We start from the raw sequence: 20,278 nt of genomic DNA, 5'->3' as shown, positions 1-20,278 counted from the left end.
CAGCTTCTAGTTGAGTGATGGGAAGGATTTGTGTGCATTTGTGTCTTGTGTGTAGATGGAGGGTAGTTTCAAAGAAATACCCACTTACATGTACTTTTGCACAGATACTTTCTGTAATTCAGCAAAAACTGCTGAAAGCTCCAAAAACACTGAACTCCTATATTTTGTTCCAATTTCATTTTATGACCACTTTTTCTCTCCAGAAAAAGAAAAAGAAAGTAATTCTTTTTTAAGTCTGTTTGAAGCTTAACTGTATGATTGATGTCTTGTATGTAAGATTATTTTGATGATGATATTTAGTGTTAAAAAGTGATCATGTGAGCAAGGCACTAAAAAAGGAGGCAAAATGGAGAGAAGTGAGAGTGATCAGACTAAAGGAATGAATAATAAAGTCTGTTTCCATCTGGCCTTAACAAAAAAAAAACACCCAAAACCAAACAAAGGCAGAAAGTGCCAGGCAGAAACTACATTCCAATATTCAATTCTTTTTCAATTTTATGCTATCAGATCCAAGGTTGCTAGCTGACACTAAAAAAAAGTCATTTATGTTTCTGGAAATACAGTAACAAATAAAGCATACCTTTTTGTAGAACTTAAAACTGTTTTATGCAGGACAGATTGTTCAGCACCAAAATTATCCACACTGTGATACAAACAGCACTGAACACAATGAGCTGTGGAAGCTCACAAGCTGATTGCATTTAGCTGTGACTTCATCCTTTAATAACTTTTCCACGTGATTCTTCAGTTGAGAGGGTTTTGTTCTGTTTTGTGTCTGTTGTTATTGTTTATCATTACTAATTTTTATTTTTTACTAACATGAAGTGACGCAGTACAATGCCTTAGTGACTCAGGTTCAGTGCTTGCAACTAATCATTTCTGTTGTCTTTTTTTGGATATGGCTTCTTCTGTTTATACAAATAGAACAAGGGTTGCTAAGTTTGTGAAGCAACAAGAAAAGACAGTTTGATTTTTTAAAAATTATCTATTTTTTTCAAACAATTTCTCACCTTCCTAGTTCAGTTTTTTTCAGTCCTCAAAATGGCCAGTTTTATGCATAGTATATGATCTTTAAATAATAGCAGGTGACATATTCAGGTACTCCCCTGCTTTGTTAGTTTACTAAAGACCAGATTGCTGACCTTTAGCTTACTCCCACTGTAACATGGGAGTAATGGAAGTATATATTAATGATTAAAACACATGGTAAAATCACTGAGAGAATATAGTTCAATATTTGAAAATAACTGTGAAAAAAGGTGTTTAGATGCTCTTTTTTACACATCCATGGTTTATTTTTATGTCTTAAATTAGAATTAAAATCTCCTACATATAAATTGCTGTTTTAAAAAGAAACACATGGACATCTCAGTTTCCTGAATATTTGTACTGACTACTAACACAAATATATTTGTACATGAATGTTAAGTAGAGAAATGAAAGGTGTATGATTAATAACAATATGCAAATTTGAAACTAATTTATTGGTGTTACACAAAGGGCAAACTGGGATAGTGTTTGGCCAAATATGTTTACATACTTCATATTTGCATGCGTTTAATGAACATGCAGTGTGAAATCACCCATCTTTGCATAAAAACTGGATGGGCAATTTTTTAAAGAACAAATTGCTTGAATTTCAAAGCCTCAGTGGTTGGGCCAGCTTTCCTGCATCTCCTGTACTCTGCTATGGAAGATGGCAGTGGATCCATCCACGTTCCCCAATACATTATCTTCTTGTGCTGCCAGTAACAATGGCAGCTCAGTATATATCCCTCCATCCCTCCTTATCAGTATTGAGTTGTAAAACCTCAAAGTTCCAATCAACTCTAGACACTAGGAGGAATTATTTCCCCTGACAATGTACTGTTTTGCACTTTATTAGGAATACTAGGAAAAGTTATGTTCAGTTGATCCCAGACTGACTTTTACAAATGATGGGCTTTTTGTCTCACATTCTGCAAACTGAAAAAGACTGAAGTTCAATATAAATTATTTTCACATTATTAAAAAGTTAGACTCCTATTTTATCTTCCATCTTCGATGGAAAATAAATCCTCTTGTGTCTCAATTTGGAATTAAATATACGAAGAGTATACAATAGTTGTTTCCTTTTAAGTTTTTTTAAAGAAGGGTTACAGTTTGACTAAGATCCCTTCCATCTGCCACAATATGCTTGCTTTTATTTTGACTTCCCACTGCTGTCTTATCAAATATCCCATGGATCATTTCCATTTGTTTGCCATCCCTTTCTTTTTGTTTTCTTTCTCTTCCTCCAAATGATTAAAACATCAGCTTGAATGAATGGTTAGAAGTACACTGTGATTCACATTTGCCCCATCTTATTAAAACAAATAAACCAGCCAGTTATATTATTTTAACGTGCTTGAGCTATGGCATGCAGATGCTTTTATCAGCTCTGGGCTGAAGAGGTTGTGTGCATTCGGGCATGCACGTACAACTGTTCTTTGAAAGGGACAAACCTCATTAAGATTACAGGTGCCTGGAAATAACTTCTGAGAAAATAGCTACCATTTTCAATAAAGCTACTTCCTGACAGGAAATGCAATTTATTATGTTACTTAGCACAAATGAGCAGCTTTGCTTTGATTTAGATATGAGTAGCCCCATTTAAGGTCACAAATATTTTATTTCTTCTAAGCTGAAGTTAGCAGTTTTTAATGGTTGGAGGGTCTGGCAACAGTGTACAGTATACTCAATTCCAGTGTGAAGCATCTGCTGCCTTTAGGAGCACATGGGCTAGTCCTGGGGATTTTGTGTTGCAACATGTGATTTTAGAAGAGGACCCTAAGCTTAGATCAGCTCAGTCACCAGCGATAGACATGGCATTCAAATGGATTTTTGTGAGTGAAGAACCTTTTATTTCCAATAAATACATATGCATGTATAGTTTTTTTGGTTTCTGTTTTTGGGGTTTTTTTGTTACTTGTGCTAATACCGTCCTTAGAGGATTCAGCTAGCACTGCTATTATCTTCCTAAGGACAAGAAAAGAGACTGAGAAACCGTCAGTACACGAAATCTCTGTTACCTAAAATGAAAAGGAAAAGAAACAGAAGTTTGAAAATGAGAACAGAAAAATAGGGGGGGAGGGGGGGAGGAACCAGCAAAAACCACAAACTAAAATCACAGAAAATTTCAGAGCCATATTTGGGAATAAAATTCCTGTCTTCACAACAAGAGACATCAACTTTTGTTCTTTGAAAGTACAAAGAGATGAATAGATACACAAATACCCTCAAGACACATTTTGAGTGAAAATTGGCTTCTATCACTGGGCTGCACCAGTGATATTTGACGAAAATATGTTAACTGAAGTTAGGACTTCTAGCAACTGAAACTGTGGCTACTTTGATGTAAGGGTTCTTGGATCATGGAATTTATTATTCTATAGCTCACAAGTTACAATTAAAAAAAAAAAAAGGGATTAAAAAATAATTCAGACCTTGGCATCCCAACTTTCCAAAGCTCACATTGAGATTTCATATCTTGTCATTCATTTTCTGAGCAACCTGGTCTAGTGAAGGGAATCCCTACCCATGACAGGAGAGTGGCCCTTGTTGATCTTTAAGGTCCCTTCCAACCCAAACCATTCTGTGATTCTCCTTCTCACAAAGTATTTTGTCCTTTTCTTCTTAACCTGGACTCTGGGAGTTCGTTTCTTATCAGCTCTCTGTGTCAAGCTGCTGTATCTTTCTGTCTGTTTGGTCACTTGGTTGGTTCTTTTCAGCTCCTAACTATAGAAGACACTATCCTTTTCCTGAGGAGAATTTACCTCAGTAGGTTTTTGTAAGATAGCAAGCGACTGAATTAAGATGTGACAGCACACTTTGGACATTGATTTGCAGATTTTCATAAATTAAACACTGCAGTATTATAGTCATGACGATCACTGTTACTACATTTATTTTTAAAGCAACTCTGAGAATATGATTTTTTGGATGGCAAAGAACCTCACTGGGACTTGCACTGCCAGTGCAGAAATGCCCACATTACCATCTAATGAGCAACTTATTTAGTTTGCATCTGAAGACAAAACCTAGCATTTCATTGTACATTTTTATCAGCTTACAAGGTTGCATATTAATATGAGTGGGTTTGTGTTTTTACCTCTGAAAATACAGGGCCCATAGAGATACTTTCTGCAAGCTGCCCACAGAACACAAAAGTGAATCATTACCCAGATGACATCTCTGTGGGAATGCATTTTGAGACATATGATTTGTTTCAGCATTGCAAACTTTTATGTCAGTTCCATTTGTTTGTTTTTTATAACATTTGTGACCTTTTAACTATTTGGACATGTTCATCCAAAAGCCTCAAAATGAATCTTAATTAAAAAGAGTTGATCTAAGAAAATACTCCCTCACTCTGGGTAGAATTTCTGTCATATCAATCCACAGACAAAAACAAATGATGTTTAGGAGTAGTGGCATTTTCAGTTTGAGTTACTAGCATGAGCTTGTGTGATCTTGCTGAACACTGCCATTTGCAAAAGAGCAATTAAAACAGATGACAATCTGCTAATCACACACAGTTCTATTTAGAAATTTAACAGTATTTTCCCAGTTTGTGTTTTTGCTTGACTTCCTCAGAGTAAAAGTAAGTTTTATGTACTTATATTGTATATAACAGTATGTAAATTTGGGGAAAACTTCAACACAGATCAACAATTTTCAGTAGGCTAAAAATATACCCCAGTATTGTAAACATCCTTAGTGTGTATGTGTCTGTTTGTGTGTGTAGTATATGTTTGTATGCATATTTTTGTGTGGCTAAAATCTTACATATTTGTTTTACATAAAATTATTTTTATGCTGATAGAAAAATTCTGCATTTGTTAACAGAAGAAAGTAATGCAACAGGCCTGCATAACTGATAAATTAAAGCTGATGGGGAGGCAGAAGGCACAAGCATGCTCAGGATTTAGGATTTAGAAGTAGCGGCATTTTCACATTGGCTTACAAAGAATGAGCTGGCTCGATTTGCTGATCACCTTCATGATTTGTAGGTTTTGTCTATGATTTTAACCTTGAAATCATTAAAGGCCTATCAGTGGTAATACTCCACTTGTATTCAGATAGGAGCTCTGGCTACACCTAGAGGCAAAATGATTCTGGTGGCTTTGACAACAGCACTGAGAAGTTCCTATTGTTTGGAAAGAACCTCAGAACATTAAGAATAGGGAGAGAAATGGATAGGAGCAAGGCAGTAGGAGTCACCAGTGGAAAGAGACAGCAGACAAATACAGGGGTTGTATTTGGTCACCACTTTGAGATGCAAGTTCATTGTTCCTCTGCAGATCTCTGAGTTTTTCGTAATGCAGTTTGAAGTCTTTGAATTTCTGAAGTACACTTCTATTCACCCGTTGTTCGTGCTCCATGAGGGGCTACATGAACTTCTCAGCCACAGTGCCATGGCCACTTCCCTGGGGAACTTGTTACAGTTCCCAACCACCCTCTGGGTGAGGAATCTTTTTCTGACATCCAACCTAAGCCTCCCTTGACTTGGCTTTATGCTGTTTACTCAAGTCCTGTCACTGATCATGAGAGTGAAGAGATCAGCTTCTACCCCTGCACTTTCCCATCTGAGGCAATGGAAGAGTGCAATGATGTCTCCCCTCAGTCTCCTCCAGGCTGAACAGACCAAATGACTGTTCCTCATACAGCTTCCCCTCCAGACCGTTCACCATCTCCATTGCCCTCCCTTGGATGCTCTCTAATAGTTTAATGTCTTTTTACATTGTGGCCCCCCAGACTGCCCCCAGCACTCGAGGTGAGGCTGCCCCAGTGCAGAGCAGAGAGGGACAATCCCCTCCCTTGCCTGGCTGGCGATGCTGTGCCTGATGCACCCCAGGATTGGCCCTCCTGGCTGCCAGGGCACTGCTGACTCATGTTCAACTTGCCACTGACCAGGACCCCCAGGTCCCTTTCTGTGGTGCTGCTCTCCGGCCTATCATTGTCTAGTGTATGCATACCACCAGGATTCTCCATCCCAGGTACTGAATCCAGCACTTGCCCTTGTTAAACTTCATATGGCTTGATTGCTCACCTCTCTCAGTTGTCAAGGTCTCTTTGCCCTCGAGAGAGTCAACAACTTCTCCCAGTTTAGTGTCACTGACAAACTTACTTGGCATTCCCTCAAGTTCTGTGGCCAACCTGTTAATGAAGATATTGAAGAGAACTTGTATATATAAACAAGTATCCTTTTACTTTGTAAGGAAGGTGCTTTGTAGAGCTGCCCTTTCCTATTCTTATTCATTTTCTGTGGATACAGAATACAGGATCCGATAGTGTCATGTCATCTTTTAGAAGTGAAAAACCTCCTATTGATTTCACTGCCAGGTTGGATCCTTAAGCAGTGTAAAATAGAGCTGACTCTTGAAACTGTACTGCTGTTCATCTTTTGTTGTCTGCTACAAGGATTCTGCTTCCTGCAGCTGTATTTTTAATTAAGAATTAGTTTTAATGCATATTTTATTTTAAAAGGTAAATGGAGACCTAGTATAATAAAATAAGTTACCAACTGCAGGTTATCAGAATGTTAAGGTGTGGGGATTATACATAGCACTCATTAGCAAGTGTGCATTCAGGATAGCCAAAGTGCTGGTGTATATGCAGAGTAATACTCCTACAGAGGTATCTAGACAGCTTTAGTGCTGTAAATGTTTATTGTGTTTATTCAGTATGTTTGGGAGAACTATATGGAAATGTAGCCAGTAGTAGCAGTAGCTAACCTGTACTTAATGCAGATTTTCTTTGGAGATGGTTTTCCAGGCCTTCAGTTTTACTGAGCTCCATTTCAGGGGCTCCTTCTTTCTCTCCTGAATTCCCATAAGCATTTCGGTTGGTTTTCATGCATCAAATAATAATATAAAAGTCTTTAAGTTAAGGCCTTACTCAATTCCTTTTTATTTCTCTTCAGTGCAAAAAAAGGCCATAAAGAGCAAAGAGAATGGAAATGGCTTTGAGAGGAAGCATTTTATGTAGTGGGAAAGTTATCCTGTACTCTGAAAATAAAAAGAAAAAAAGAAAAATAAAAGCTAGGAACATAAAAAAGTAGGGAAAGGGGGTAGAAAAATATAAAGATGGGGAGAAAGCAGCAAAAGGGCATACCCCAGTAGCTCACAAAAGGAAACTAGTGGTGGAAAAGGGAAAACAAAGGGACGTTAGATAAGAATCACTGCAGCAGAGTGATTTTACATCTTCCCACTTTCCCCAGTAGTTCTGATAGAACTGGAAAGGGATGTGCAGAAGGTTTTACAGCTGAGTGGTGTGTACTTCTGTCTGCTTTCACACTAACTTTTCTTTCTCTCAACTGTTAACAGTAAGTTCATGGAGGTGATGCTACATCTTTCAAAGATAAAAAAACATTTCAAAAATTTCAGCATTCATTTGTACAGGTTTATCTGACACAATCACTTCACTGAATATCTAATTTTTACTGTATTTCTAATAAAAAATTCTGTAGACTGATTTGGAATAAAAATGTTAGACTAAGAAAATCAAACAGAAACAAAACCTTTTGAAAACTTAAAAATATTTGCTGAATTTACTTAGATTTAAATAAGAAATTGATGCAAACTTTAAGGGCTGAGATATAGTTTGTAGTTGCAAATGCTTATATTCTAAAATATAAGTCGTGTTTAGTAGATATGCACTGGGGAGGATTAATTGCTTCATAATGTGCTTTATTCACATGGGGACAACACTTTCTACCCTACAGGTCAGAAAGCTAAGAAAATTTTCTGTCTGTTTTCTGTTTTTTAAAAGATAATCATGATGCTGCTATCAAAATAGATGTATATAAGGTGTTCATGTCCCAGGTGAAGAAAAAATTGCTTTGTACTTAAAAATTAGGTGAAAATATGTTGTGCCTGTATGTTCTCTTCAATTTTTTCTAGATCAACAGTTACTGGGTAGGTTAGCTCAATGTTTCTCATGTTCCCTCACATATCTCACTTAAATATATGCTCCTCACTTGGGTGGAAAAAATGTTGTGAGAAACGTGCTTACATCTTTAACATAGTAATTGTTCAGTTAATCTCATTTATGGGGGGAAGGAGGCTATACTTCACTGCTACCGTTTAAATATCCTATACTGGGTTCTATATAAATAGCTACAAATGTGCACAATGGTTACATTACATGGTATATTTAACAACACAGCTAAATCAGAAAGTGTGAGCTATGCCTTTAGTGATGGGAGTACTAACTATTGCATGCAAGAAGATTTTTTTTGCTCTGCAACCATGAAGGAAATAATTGCTGTTCAGCACTATTCAGTTACGTTTGCATATCAGTAAAAACACATGCACAGAGGCTCCACCTCCATTCCTAGTGCCCTAGCATTGATATGAGGGCAGCATACATTAAAGCTTCAGAAGTTGCTACATTTTTCACAACTTGCAAAGTGCATGTAATTTTCAACAGAGTTTATTTGACCACTGACAGATGAAATTGACAAGGTGACATTCAGGTTTTATGATTTTCTTTTTCTTTTGGACAAAAAGTACCATAGGGGACATTTTAAAGACTTGTTGCATGACTACTTCTGCTGAGGTTTTAAATCTTGTGGGGTTTTTCCTCTTTTTGATTCATTGAAGATATAAATGTATAAAGCAAATGTTTCTCTTTCATATTTTAGATGGAAGACTTTATTTGAAAACTACTGTCATGTATTGAATTTTTCCTGCTGAAAATACGTGTGCTACGGTAAAGAACGTTGCAGTAAGACATTGGCTCATAAGGAGTTCTGTGGAAACAAAACGTTTTCAGACCAACTTCCTCAACTTCATTTATCAATGTTCTTCAAAAATGTAAAGAATTCTGCAAGAGTGTCCTCCTTTGGTTATCTCCTGTGGCTCTATCTGGAGATCTAGAGAATGTTTGTAAATGTACAGTAGCACTGTTCTCACAGCAAAAATCTGCATCTCTGCGCTGGACTATTGTATCCAAAATTGCAGGCGGTCAGAACAAGGCTGAGTATTCCCTTTTTCAAGGAATGCAGACTTTCTCCTCTGATGATTCTATATTTGAGCACATCCAATGATCCTTCCAGCGGTGTCCAAGTACACTTGCAGACTGTTATACCATACCGAAACCAGCAAGACAGCTCAGAAATGAACTCGTAGAGGGCATAAGAGGATTCTTATTTAAAAAAAAAGGAAAAAAAAAAAAGGTAAAAGAAGAAAAAATTGATACATTCAGTTTTCAAACAATGATCGTGGGTTTTTCTTCTAAAGACATTTTTTCCACATGCTTTCCAAGAGACCAACACATATATGTTAGACTACATTAAGTGAAATGGAATTTTGTGTAAGTGAAAAGAAATGCTGAATGTAAACAAACTGTTTTACCATTCACAAAGTCTCTTTTCCTAAAATAAAATTAAAAAAAAAAAGAATAATAATTTCTCATTGTAAACTGGCAGGGGTTTATGAAATAAAAGACTTTGCTTCTTATCAAAATGTTGGTCACATGTACAGTATATAACACAAATCACACAAGGAAGGTATTATGTATGCAGTAGAAATCTAGAGTTTAGGAAATGAAACTTTTAGATAATATTGTTTTGTCACCCTGTTGGTCAGAAAGACACCTTTCTAGTTTTAACGCATGCAGGCATGTAAATATTTGTCCTGGAGTCACAGTATTACTGAATGAGATCTTAAGCATCTGGTAACAAGTCAGAATTCTGTATCAGCCACTTTTATTTGTATATTGAGCCCTGGTTAGTGCCCTGACTAGTGCACTTCTAAGAATGGACTGTGGCTGAGCAGCAAGTCAAAATGCCAGAAATATTTTTATATGTTAATGTCATATTACGTCAATGTTGCTAAAAAAAGACAACCTAACAAACACTTGATGTATCAGTCCAATTCCACGTAGAACTGAGTGATACAGTTGAAGTCTATTGTCCCTCCCACCTTGTCTTAGGGATGGATGGTTATGTGTTACTTTCACTGTCTTTATGAAAGCTACAATATGTGTTTTCACCTTTGTGCTGATAACTGGAAGTAAGCTGCAAAACACTGCTTATTACATTACTAAAAATTATGTTCTTTGCTTTGCATACTTTTGGGTTACCCCTTTAAAGACTGATTTTGTGAATCAGTGCTATTACTGTAAGTTTTGTGATTATGCTTTCTTCATCTAATGTTTTATGCATATAAAATATTATTTATTACATGGAAACATATCAAAACCTTAAATGTCTAAGATGCCTAACTTAAAGCAAATATTTCTTTAAAAGTAGTTCTGATTGGATATTAATATTATTTTGTCAAAAAAAAATCTAATGTTTTGTAATCTCTAGCACTGAGCTTCTATAGTTTGTAGGTCTTCCTCGCAATACTGGTACACATTTATTTTGTGCAGTTCATATTTACTCCACTACGATCCTTTTTTAACAATAGAAAGATGTATATACAAGTTCACATCACAGTAATTTTTTTAAAGAAATATTGAGCAATATTTTTCATTAAATATTGTTGTCTAATACTTTGTAGTGATGTTATTTTCTAACCATGATTCCTTCATGATTGTCATAGTTGCTTAAACACACATGGGATTCTGTACTCCAGTTTTTTCATATACAGTCTTTAAAGGGTTAACAGCTGTAAAGTTAGATGGACTTGTGGCAAGCTTTTGAATCATTCATATCTGAAAGAGAATTAAAAGCCTACAACTGAAATATGTACTAGCATTTACCATTGCTCTGCTCCTTGCATAGAGTCACCTGTAAGTAGGTTTAGTAGTTTTACAGTATATTCTTTCAAGACCTTTGGGAATGCCTCAGTGTTTGGCTTGGTACATAAACAGAAGTGTTAAGGATTAAAGGGGAACCAATGTATGAGCTGGATGTTTAGAAAGAATCTTGCTAAAAACAGTGTAAATATTACAGACCATGAGATGTTAACGTAAGTTGAAGTTTTTTGCCCCTCTTTAGTTTTACAGGTTTTGGGTTGGTATTTTGGTTTTGGGTTTTGATTTGGATTTTTTTTTTTTTAATAGATTATGAAGAAAAGTTGTCCTCATGTTATTGTTTATATGCTTTTGTAATCTTAAAGATATTAATGTCTAGTTGTTCTATATTATAACCATATTTGCGCTCTATGCAAGCCCTTGGAACAGAACATACTCATCTTCATGTAGGACCTATGAAAATTGTCTATTTTTATCTATATATTTAAAGTTTTCTAAAAATGAAAAAAGGTTATTACGAATTTTGTTGTACAAAATCTGTACAAAAATCTGTTTTTACATCATAATGCAAGAATTGGAAATTTTTCTATGGTAGCCTAGTTATTTGAGCCTGGTTTCAATGTGAGAACCACGTTTACTGTTATTGTATTTAATTTTCTTTTCTTTTCAACAATCTGCTAATAAAACTGTCTGAAATCTCCCTGTGACTTTATTTACAGTTCATCTTTATTAAATTTTCTGAAATGTATAACATCAGAGGAATATTTACTTTCTAATGGGAGGCATCTAAAAACAACATAAGTCAGCTCTTTGTAATGTGAGGCGAACAATGCTGAATGATTTTATTTAACATGCAACTGCTTCTATCTCTAATATGAATTACTGTGGTGAAAAACATCATAAAAGCACACTCTGTGGTTATTGTTTAACAAGCATATTTTCCATTTTTTTTTCTTGCCAGCTAAGCAAACTGCCCCCATCTACATGATTTATTTATGTACATTTCTCAGTTTATGAAGCTGTTATTTGTACCTTTTTCCTTTATATTGTGATATTCCCATGATTCTTATTCCACAAAGCTTTGTGCTGAACAATGTAAAGTGGACACATTGATAGAACAAAACAATATTATTCTTCTAACTACAAAAATGCAGGGGTAATCCTGCTAGTTTTGTCTCAAATCTCCTTCACTTGATAAAACGTGTTTAGAAACATGTTTTTTAACAAACCTCAGGTATTAAAACATTTAAACAGGCTTTGGCAGAGCATGTCTTTAGGTGGCATTGTGAGAAAAAAAAAAAAGGGTGCTTTTTTCCAAAGTCAAGATTGTTATTTAGGAGCAAATTTGGAACTACATGGGTTTTGCTTACATAAAATTCAAAAGTCAGAGAGGTATGACTGGTTCTGAACATTGTACCTCATTGTCCTGCCTTGTCCGGCCTTGGCTTGCCTTCTCTTCCCATCCTTTCTCTTCCCTTCCTTTCCAAACCATACCAACATGGACACTTCTGTTTTCATTAGGGGCAGACCTGCTTGGGACAGCAGAAGAGATTAGCTTTCTTGGATAAGCCCATTCCACTATTCCTGGACGGCCTGGGGGCTGCAGGCATGGGGCTGACAGGATTCCTGGGTTCCAGCAGCTTGCTGCTGCTGGCTGGCTGATTGGGAGTTTGGTTATCTCTGTGCAGGGCAATCACAGTCTCCTTGTGCCTGCATTAAAATGTCCTGCATGTCTGAATTAGTAAGGATCCCAGCTACACTGTGGCCAGCTCCCCTGCTATAAACTCTGGCACAGTTAAAGCAGGGTAAAAAGCAAACTCATTAATCTCAGTCCGCCTCATGCTGAAACCCAAATTATCTCTACAGTAACAGACTAGCAACCTACCTCTGTGCTTTTAAGCATCCCAGGAAATAGTCTCTTCTGCAGAAAGGATCTGTACTCTCAGAAGTTCTACCCTACCTCCATCAGTAAACAGCTGCTTCATCTGTGCAAGGTACATTTAACAGGTCTGAGGCTGGATAGGCTGAGAGACAGTCAGATGGTGATGCTCCTTATGACAGGTAAAACAAAAATATGTCAAAGCTCAGATCAAAATCAACAAAGTTTGCCCTAAACATATCTTGTTCTAAATTTAGTAGTAGGTTATGGTCAGATCCTGAAGAATTTCAGACTCAGCAGCTAAACATCTAAAGTTTTAGGAAAATCCTTTAAGAACTGACAGACTCAAATGGCAATTACTTTTTAATTTTTTTTTTTTGGTATTTTTGCAGTGGAAAGAGATACAAGGTTCTGTTTTGATCTGAAAGGTAAACCTTTTATTTGTTGAAGCTTCTATAAATTCTTGAAAATTGCTTCATTTGTTCTGTGCTTGCATGTTATTTGACACAAGACTGCAATAAAAAAAGACTGAGGCCAAGATTTTCAAGCGTGTTTCCAGATACTTCCAGTTTTGCTGGCCAAACTTCAGACATTTTCAATGCCTTTCTTAAAATAAAATATCCTAGCTCAAGAGTTCTTTGAAACTTATTTCTTCAGTAGCTGCTAACTCATCCATAGGATACTGAGAAATGTATTGGTGTACCTTTGCTGAGCAGTAGCTCACCCTGATCAATGGTGATGGTTCCATTTCAAACTACAGCCTCCTGCTCAAAAAGCTTCATTTTCAAAGAGAGAGGAAACAAAGACTTCCTGGAATTCAAGTGCTTAAAAGGAATCAAGTTAGAAATCTTGACGTCCAGAGTACTTGGAAACTTTGTAAAAGTTCACCTAAAAGTCAAGTACTACTAAATACTAAGAAATTTGGGAGAATTTGCACATGATCTATGGAGAAACATGATTTTGTCATCCACATTAGAGTAACAATGGTTGGCATAGTCCAGTGAATTGGTTAATTGATGCTCTAAATTTGATTCATAAAAAGACAGGTAGGTTCATCTTACTATATTAGCAGAAGGACAAGAAAACAGATCCCCATTACCAAAACAAAACCAAAAAATTACCAAAATCCCCCAAAATTTCAAAACAAAACAAACAAAAAAACCCAAAATCACCCAGAAATCCCAAAACAAGACCTCCAGCTGGATATAAAGGTGAAGAAGTCAAAATGAGAAGGATGAAGCACTAGAACAGTTTTCACAGAGAAGTTTCAGGATCTCCGTCTTCAGAGAATTTCAGACCTTAGGTGAGCATGGCCCTGAGAAACCTGATCTAGCTGTCTGCAGTTAAAAAAGATTAGACTGCTTGACCTTCAGAGGTCCATTCCAAACTCATTTTTTGTGGCTCTAGAACCACGAGGCTTATTTGCATGATGCCCTTCTAGGCATAACACTTTCTGCATCCAGCTTAACAAGGAGCAAAATTTTATCCTATAAATAGCAGTTGTCAGATCTAGAATAGAAATTGCTGTGATATATTTAAGCATTCACAGCTTTTTGATCTTCCATATCAGGAGGCCAGAAGAATGAGCTGTACTAACAGCAAGATGTGAAAGAAGATACAGGAAGTGAATACAAGGAGGATTAAAATGGGCCTATTTTAATATAGATATAATTAATTTAAATAATAAGAATGGAAGCTGTAGCAACTTTGTCAATCACTTCTCAGATGAATTTGCTAAATAATTATAAGGCAAAGTAAATAAATAATATGTTTAATAATATAAAGAATAGCTGTTGGGGCTAAAGAAAGTAAGTTGATGCAATTTTCTTGGATATACTTGCCAGTCTTTGAGGAAATTGGAAATCATAAGCTGTGATGGATAGATCCTCATTTTAAAAAATGCTTCCTGTATTTTTAAAATAGCTTTCTTGAAAGGGGTTCTGCAAGGCAACCAACTATTTTGGAACAGTATAGATTTTTACCATTCTGAGATACAGAGGACTTTGAAGCAGTCAATTTGGATTGTTGTCTTCTCTGTCAAGTAAGTATTGTCAAGCAGATTGGGAGCCTGAGGTATGGCAAGGGTAAATTTGGCATTTTAAAACTGAAGAGACAAAGGAGTGACTTTGGGCTTCAGTGTCTGTGAAGTTGTATTATGCTACAAGCATATTTAACTAGTTCTGCCTTCAGAACTAATTTTGCAGTGTTTTTGGTTTGGAGGTGCTAATTATGGGGCGAATTGCAAAGTAGAGAGATGGAAATGAAAGTCTTGGTGAGGAAAGCAGGGTAAAGGAATGAGGCTGCCACTGAATTTTGAACAGAACGTAGGGATGGCAGAAAATAGGAGATTTCAGCCATTGAGATGGAAGTAAATAGTGGTGCAATAAGGAGAAACTGGATTCTAAAGATACTCTTTAGAAAGATGTGGCAAGATACAGCTGCAGCAAACAAACTCATTTGGCAGCGTCCTGGGCAAGCAGACATCGTTCTCAATTCAATTCAGAAGCAACTAATAACCATTTGGCTTCTGTTCACTGTGACCAAACTGATGCTGCAGAATCTGGCTGTTCAGTGATGGGATGATATATTGGAAGCCAGAAATAAGTTTCTACATGGATCTCTTGAACAATCTGAACTCAATTTAACAATTGAAGAGGACAGAGATAAAGTATTACCTTCTTCGTGAGCTGATCAATAGCAAGCACACCTCTGGGAAACAGATGCTTCAACAAATGCCAGTATTACCCTTGAAAGCCATTTCAGTGCTGGAAGCTGAACAGGTTCACAGGGCACCTTACACAGAACTTAGAAGCAGTAAATAATGATAATAATAATTATTATTAATAATAAAGAAGCTTTAATTCTCAGCTTTTACGGGTAAAATCTTATCCAATTTGCTTTCAACAACTTTGCAAGTGTATATATGGCATATATGTTATAGAAGATAAGACTCAAGTGATGAATTATGGGTTTAAAACAAAATCACAGCAAAAGGTTAAACTAAGCTATTGACAAACTTGGAGAAAAAAAAGTTGCAATTAAAGTACAAAATTAGCTCAATGCCTGCCGTATTCAAAATGTGAAAAAATAAACTCTTAACAGCATCCACATGCCTAATTCAAAATCATAATAAAATGCATTTTTGAAGTATGCAGTACTTACTAAATGTTTCCATGACTCTTCTGAACATGCCTTGGGCACTGATGATGATGATGTATCAGTTCCCTCTTGAAGCACCTAGATGCCTAGCATGGGCATAATCTCCTCTTGGAGCCAAAATCTTAGAAATCTCATTACATAACCTAGAAGGATAATTGAAAATGAGAAAATATACAGCTGCTAATCCCAACTATTTCCACCATTCCACAGCCCAAGAGTCCAACCACCCATATGCCCTACTGCTAGGTTGAGCAACACACTCTTGCTGTATTTTTGATCCTAATTAGTAAGCATTGCGTACTTCAAAAATGCATTTTATTATGACTTTCAATTAGACATGTAGATGTTGTTTGAATTCATTTTTTCACATTTTGCTCCTGTTACTTCTCCCCCTTACACATGAAGCTGTAACTATTTAGTATTAGCCTTCTACTGATGGAGAGGAGAGTGTAGACCCACTGAGAAAAAGGAGCAACCTGCATGGCACCCCACATGCTTTCTTGGCAAAGTTTTCCTACCACTTGCCTTGAGAAGTGGACAGGCCTGGTGTCCTATAACTCCTGTCTTTTAAAGGTACATTAAAAGTGCATCTACATAAGAAGTTTTATATGCAAGATGGGCCTCTGAAGGATTAATTTGCCTTACATTTGAGCTTCTGATGTGCACTCGGCCTCCTAAAGCAGTTTCGTTTGCTGGTGGAACTTGTCATGTGAAAGGATATCATCTGGATTTTGTCACTGCAATGTGGCCTCAGAAGCTGGTGCTCTGTACAAGCCTAGGGCTGGAAACCAGTAGAAACATTATTTGTGGCAATGCCATGGTGAGGTCATGTGGTCCTAGAAGTGCAGCAGATTGCATCATGTCGTAGTGTGATCCCTCCCCCCTTGAATCACAGCAATCAGCAATGGAAACACATTCTGTGATTGGAACTGCTGCCCTCTGCAATGCACCGTCTCCAAAAGGTCCCAGAAGCCCTGCTGAGGTTTGGGTTTGAAGTGGAGCTGATAAATCAGAGCAGGTGGGTGGAGTTTTGGCTTGAGTGAGGTTTTTGAATTGAGCGTGAGGGTACTGAGGAGCCATCTTGCAAAGCTGCAAATGAATGGCATCAGGGATATTCTGCCTTGCTATACTGAATCTTCTTTTTACAGATAAATTATGATTAAATCAATTAGCTATTTATTGATTCCTAAGGATATTGTTCTTTTTTATTTGTTTCCAGGTGCTACTTGAGTGAAGACAGATTGTGGTAATAATAACTAGTGCTTTTCCTTTTACTTTACTAAGCCACTATTAGCATTCAGAAAGATTATATTTGGGACTGTATGAGGAGAGTATTTTGTTGTGAGAACAGCAGGCACTTACCTTGGGACTCCTGCTAACCCTGGACCTTTATATAAAACTTGCATGAATAAATGAGTTGTACAATGCATTTTTCTGATAGTCTGCAGTTGTATGTTTTATTCAAGTTTAAAAATACTTCACCCTTTTAACAAATGCTGCATATTCATCTAAGAAGTGGTCATTAAGGAAAGTGCCACTATATCATTCCTTTGTATTTAATTTGGGGTAGAAAGAGAAAACTGTACTTCGAGCAAGGTTTATTTCTTTTCCAATTTAGGTAATTTCTTTTTTTATCTAAGCTGGCCAAGTTCAATTTAAATCATCATGTGAATTGTTGGTGAGATGCTTTTATTTGAATCAGCAAGCATTAGGCCACGACAAATGAGCTTCTGACAAAATGAATATTAGTGCCAGGAGACATCTTGGAAAACTGCAGTTTGTTTTTGTGCATCATGAACAGTTTTCAGTGTTAAAAGTTATGTTTTTCTTAAATATTGTTCCATTCAAGATAAAAAGAGTTTCTTGCTTCTTTGATTTTCATTCCATTCTTCTATCACCGCATGCAAAGAATTAAGTTTAACAGGAATGCAGATAAAAATCGAAGTGTCCAAGTTTCATCAGTTCTTCTCCATTTTGCTTTCTCAACTCAATGACTTTTAGTACTCTATTTTTTCCTAGCTGGTGTAATTTCCAAAATACACATTAGAAAATTCTTATGTGTTTTTTTCATATTTGATTAGGCTTTAGCAATGCAGTAACCAGGGCAGATAGGGCAATAACTAATTAGTCTGCAGACCACAGAGAGTTCAACACAGGCATTTACTTGGCTGACAGAATATTCTTCTGCTCAAAGGCAGAAGAGGAGCTAGCAAGGACTGTGGGGAGCACTTTGGCTGATTCTATCTGCCATTTTCTCCGAGTCAGTGCTTTAGCTGCTAACCCTCCACTACCTGTGGTTCTCCTGCAGGTGTGCAATAGATCCAACACCCACAAAGAGACACAAGGTCGATGTGTACAAGGCTGCTCACATTTTATTCTTCCCCAATACACTGATTTTACTGAGCATATGCAAAAGTATTGTCCTTTATATAGTCAATAGAATAGAGTTTTCCAGGACATAGAAAGGGCTTATTATTTATGCAAGGCAATCACCCTGAATATACACAGTAGGATGTCCTAGGATGTGGCACAGACATAGCCTTCCTTTGATTTTAGCAAAACATGGTCAAACCACCCCCCCCCCCCAAACAACAAACAAACAAAATACAAAAACACACAAAAATCTCAAAACAAAACCAAAAAGACATCTCAAGCTAAAAAAACCCAAAACCAACCAATGAAGCAAAGAGGTTGAAATTGTTTACAATTCTGGAGGGGCACAGCATCTAGTATGAGTCAGGCTCAGAAGATTTTGTGAACAGACAACTTCACTTTGCAGAATGAGAGAGAATGACATAAAAAGATTGCTGTACACTGTTTGTACACAGAATTCCTGAACTTTGGTGATTACATGTAATTTACCAGTATATTTCTTGCATTAGCATACAACCCACAGGTGACTTGTCATTCATAGCTAATCACAAACCCTTCCTAACCCCCAGTCACATTCAAATTGCATTGCTTCCACACAGTTCCAGCCACCAGTATGTGCTGCCATTGTGAATTATACTTTGTTATTTCAGTCTTTACTCCACTAGCTGTCCCTTTATTCAGATACTCACTGAAGATCTTGTCTGGGAGAGGAAAAGAAGAAAGACTCAGCCCCAAGATCTCTGTCTCTGAAGCAAGTTTCTTCCATTGCAGCCAATAGGTCAGAGTCTCTCTACTGGGTGGATGCTGTTCCCAGTTCACTGTGTTTCCCTGATACTTCCAAGGACTTTGCAAGAACAGTTAGGGGATCTTTCAGTCTTAGGAAGGAATGGGATGCTCCAACTCAAGACTTCTTTTCAGATACCCCTAGTTCTCCTTAAAATCAAGCTCCTCCAGAGAAAGAATGAATTTCTGAACTGTGAAAGAAGCTTTAAGTGTTAAGATTAAGTTTCTTTGGGAAATTCCTATTTATTCTAAATTACTCTTGAAAAAAATCCTAATTGCTAAATTTTATGCACCCTACTGTCATGAGGATTAAAAAAAAATTTTTAATGTTTTTTCCCATATTTTTCATTCTTGTGTGTATGTGTTTGCATTCAGATACATATACTGAAGTGGAGATCCTGTTTTGAACTCTTGAGATACTGTGGTGGGAGCCACAACCATGTATCACTCTCCCACAAAAGGATGACAAATGAATACTGATAGGAAGGTGTCCACACTTTTCTGTAGGGTGTAGGTATTCATACTTCTCTCTAGAGTGTGATTCCCTTTAAGTCCCAAGACCTGGATAATGGCATGCAGATTGAACCTGCTGAATAGAAATCAAGCAGGTAGCATGTTTTTAAACATCTGTTGATGTTTTCTGACATTGAGGTGGTAGGAAGATTTATATACACATGTATACACATGTATACACATGTATACTTAGTTTTTCCAAGACGTGCTTTGTTGTGTACTGGAATTTGAAACTACATGGATATCTATTTAAAAATCCACTGGACACTTGTGGTTTTGTTTAATCCCATGAAGCCCTTAGTTGCATCCTAAATGAGTTACAAATCTCCAGAAATCTGGCCTTTGGAGGTGCAAGAATCTTGGACAATGGCCCTATTGTTAATCATTATTTCCAGTATAATGTAACAAATGTTCTAACCTTGAAAGGAGGCAGGGGACTAAAACCCTAGCCTGCCTCCTTATCCTTTTTCCTTCCAGGTTTTATTCTTTTACAGCTGTAGCAGTACAAAGCAGCTACAACTAAGAATATGAATCACTGTTGCTATTGTCATTAACCTAATGCCCATGTGTAGATTTATCTGCAGACTTTCAGTTTGATAAACTGTTGGCATGTAAATATTTCCTTGAAGAAATTCCAGTCCAGCTGCTTTTGTTTACAAATCTATCAATGGTTAACGCCATAGAATGTATTTTGCCAGTGTCTGAATTATAATTACAACTTCTTTAATTGTGAATTCATTATAACAGAGGAGAACAAAACTAAATAATAAATATTTTGCAGATTTTTGGAACCATGCCAGCAGCTTTGCCTGCATTAATTTATTGAAAATGTAAGGACTTACACTT

General features: G+C 36.7%; 1 protein-coding gene across 4 annotated transcripts in view; it reads left to right on the top strand.

Annotated features, from left to right (window-relative positions):
• Nucleotides 1-11,437, top strand: part of DACH1 (dachshund family transcription factor 1) — a 351,627-nt gene extending 340,190 nt beyond the window's left edge. For all 4 annotated transcript variants that reach the window (XM_054271829.1, XM_054271831.1, XM_054271828.1 and 1 more), the window contains one exon: nucleotides 8,666-11,437. In XM_054271829.1, the coding sequence (XP_054127804.1) occupies nucleotides 8,666-8,703 (38 nt within the window). In that variant the 3' untranslated portion in view covers nucleotides 8,704-11,437. The remainder of the gene's footprint in view (nucleotides 1-8,665) is intronic.
• Nucleotides 11,438-20,278: the final 8,841 nt, after the last annotated feature.

Source organism: Melozone crissalis, unplaced genomic scaffold, assembly GCF_028551555.1.
Source record: "Melozone crissalis strain CALT ecotype California unplaced genomic scaffold, PUWL_Pcris_2 ptg000013l_1, whole genome shotgun sequence".
NCBI classification, from domain to species: domain Eukaryota; kingdom Metazoa; phylum Chordata; class Aves; order Passeriformes; family Passerellidae; genus Melozone; species Melozone crissalis.
This window is presented reverse-complemented; position numbering and strand designations above follow the sequence as displayed.